The 2,216-nt window shown below is 57.5% G+C and overlaps 1 protein-coding gene across 1 annotated transcript; it reads right to left on the bottom strand.

The window, feature by feature from the left end:
• Window positions 1-44: 44 nt before the first annotated feature.
• On the bottom strand, window positions 45-1,600 carry LOC101664643 (male-specific lethal 3 homolog). The gene has a single exon (XM_045284357.1). The coding sequence runs from the start codon at window positions 1,598-1,600 to the stop codon at window positions 62-64; it is 1,539 nt and encodes a 512-aa protein (XP_045140292.1). The 3' UTR covers window positions 45-61.
• Window positions 1,601-2,216: the final 616 nt, after the last annotated feature.

The following is a 2,216-nucleotide window of genomic DNA, read 5'->3' as shown; positions in this document are numbered from 1 at the left end:
GGAGTCAGGAGCAGGGAGCAGGGAGCCTGGGCCTGGGGCCTGGGTGGCCGCCGCCTCTGCTTCAGCACCGGGCGGCGCCGGGGCTCTGGGCGCTGTGGGGGGCCTCGCAGACAGCCAAGTAGGCCGACTCGGGGAAGAAGTCGTTGTGATAGTCCGCCAGAAACCTCAGAAAGAGATCGAAGTGCTTCAGTAACGCCTTCAAATTCTTCTCGGAAAAGGACATGTTCCCAAGGATTTCTGGCAGTTTGACGAACAAGCGCAGCAAATGCTGTGAGCCATAAATGTAGGAAGGCGGCGGCGGCTGGTCTCCGGCGGGGAAATGGTCCGGGACGAGCTTCCAAGAGAGGCCCTCATTTATTTCACGACCCCATCTTCCCTCGAAGCCAGCAAACGTCGCACCGGCCTCCTGGCTCGGGGGGCCGGACCCGGGGGAAGAGGACCCGCTGTGCGCAGGCGTCGCCTTGCCCGGGGGCGGGAACCGCTTCGGCGTGATGGCGGCTGCGTCCAGGGGCCGCGGCGGAGACGCGGGAGCGCGCCGCTCACAGTTGGAGCCGTGGCGCGCGGAGCGCCGCCGAGACTGCGAACCCTGGGGCTCGGCTTTGCGCCGTTTGGGGGTGGCGGGCGCCCCCGAGGCAGGCTGGCTGTCGACGGACGGCGGGGCGGGCGGCTCCTCCGCGTCCCGGGGGGCGAGCGTGGCGCGTTCCTGAACTGGAGGGAAGAAGCGGGCCGACGTCACCTTCTTATACTGTGCTTGCTCGCCCGGGTAGAGCAAAAGCAACGGAAGTGTGTAATCAAAAGTGATCCGTAACCCGTCCGCCATTTCCTTGCACAGGTCCACATTCTTCTCGGCGGGGACACGAGGGGCACTGGGGTGGGCGTGTGGCAGGACGTGGTGGTGGCGAGGTCTCGCGTTGGCTGGAAAGGCGGTGTGGACAGCGAAATGCTTCACGTAGGATTCCAAGAGGGTGACGACGTTGGTCTGGCTCGGGAGTTTCACGAGGCGCTTCCTCCGGTTAATGTAGTAGCAATCATCCTCCAGCTTCTTCCGCAGCACTTGGGGAATGTCTATAGTGATCGCCCGGTCTTCCATGGCCCTCTTCCGGGGCTGCGGCGGCGGTGGCGGCGCGGCTTCCTTCCCGGCAGCCCTTTCTTCAGCGGCGCTGCCTTCATTTAGCTCCGCCTCCGTCTCCTCGCCGCTGGCGTCCTCACCGCTGCTTTCCGAGTGTCCGGCGGTGTCCTCTCGCTCGTCCACCGGCGGACTTTCTACCACAGAGTCCGCACCGGGAGGCCTGCAGCGTTTCGTCTTTCTGCCTTTCCTCAGGCGACCTTGAGCTTTTCTGGCCAATTTCCGCTGTAATCTCCGGTTCTCCTCGGTATCTCGGAGCACGTGATCTTCAGCTGCCCACCTATCCCAGCTTCGGTTCCAGCCATTAAAATGGATCAGATATTCTGGGATGCTTCTGCCGTCTTCATCTTTGCCAACCATAGCATCGATAATCTTGGCATCGTAAAGCACCCGAGCCTTGGTGGGGTCAGGCTCGAAGCACAGCACTTTCTCTCCAGACTGGAATTTCAGGTCCATGCCCTCACTCGAGCTCATTTGCTCATCTTGGCGGGAGAGAGGCTCCAAGCCACTCCCGGTGGGCGGAGCGTGACGCAGGGGGCGGGGAGAGAGGGGTGGGGCTCAAGTCTATTGAGGTGGTTGCTATCTTCTGATGGCGTCCATTCAGTGCTGTACTTTGGGTCTTAAGGACCTATTTTAATTTTCTTGAGCTTCAACTTGCATATAATTGATGGTCTGTCATTCGGTCAGCCCCTGGCCTTGTTCTGGCTCGTAATAATGACTTTAACCATCTTCTTTTTCCACCGATGTAATTGGTTTGATTCTTCCGTATTCTGTCTGGCTTGGTCCACATGTATAGACACAACTTACGTTGTTGAAAAAAAGGCATTTCCAACGAATAAGTCATTGGTCTTCCAAAATTCTATCTTACGCTCACCTGTGTCTTTTCTTTCTCCAAGGGCATATTTCCAACGACCCAAACTTTCTTTTTGTTTCCAGCTTTCTAATCACCGGTAATTATTGATGCATCTTGTTGTCTGCATGCTTGATCAATGTCAGACTGCAGAAGTACAACGCTGTCCGTGATAGGGTAATATCCAGATACCTATAGGAAAGACCAGTTAATACATCTATTATTCAAAATTATGTGCCA

Source organism: Echinops telfairi, unplaced genomic scaffold (genome assembly GCF_000313985.2).
Source record: "Echinops telfairi isolate 266 unplaced genomic scaffold, ASM31398v2 ScPeMD7_7468;HRSCAF=8506_0, whole genome shotgun sequence".
Taxonomy (NCBI): domain Eukaryota; kingdom Metazoa; phylum Chordata; class Mammalia; order Afrosoricida; family Tenrecidae; genus Echinops; species Echinops telfairi.
Note: the sequence above shows the minus strand (reverse complement) of the source record. Positions and strands in the feature narration are given on the sequence as shown.

Coding starts and splice junctions, on each gene's coding strand:
- LOC101664643 (XM_045284357.1), bottom strand. CDS start 1,600: ATGAGCTCGAGTGAGGGCATGGACCTGAAATTCCAGTCTGGAGAGAAA.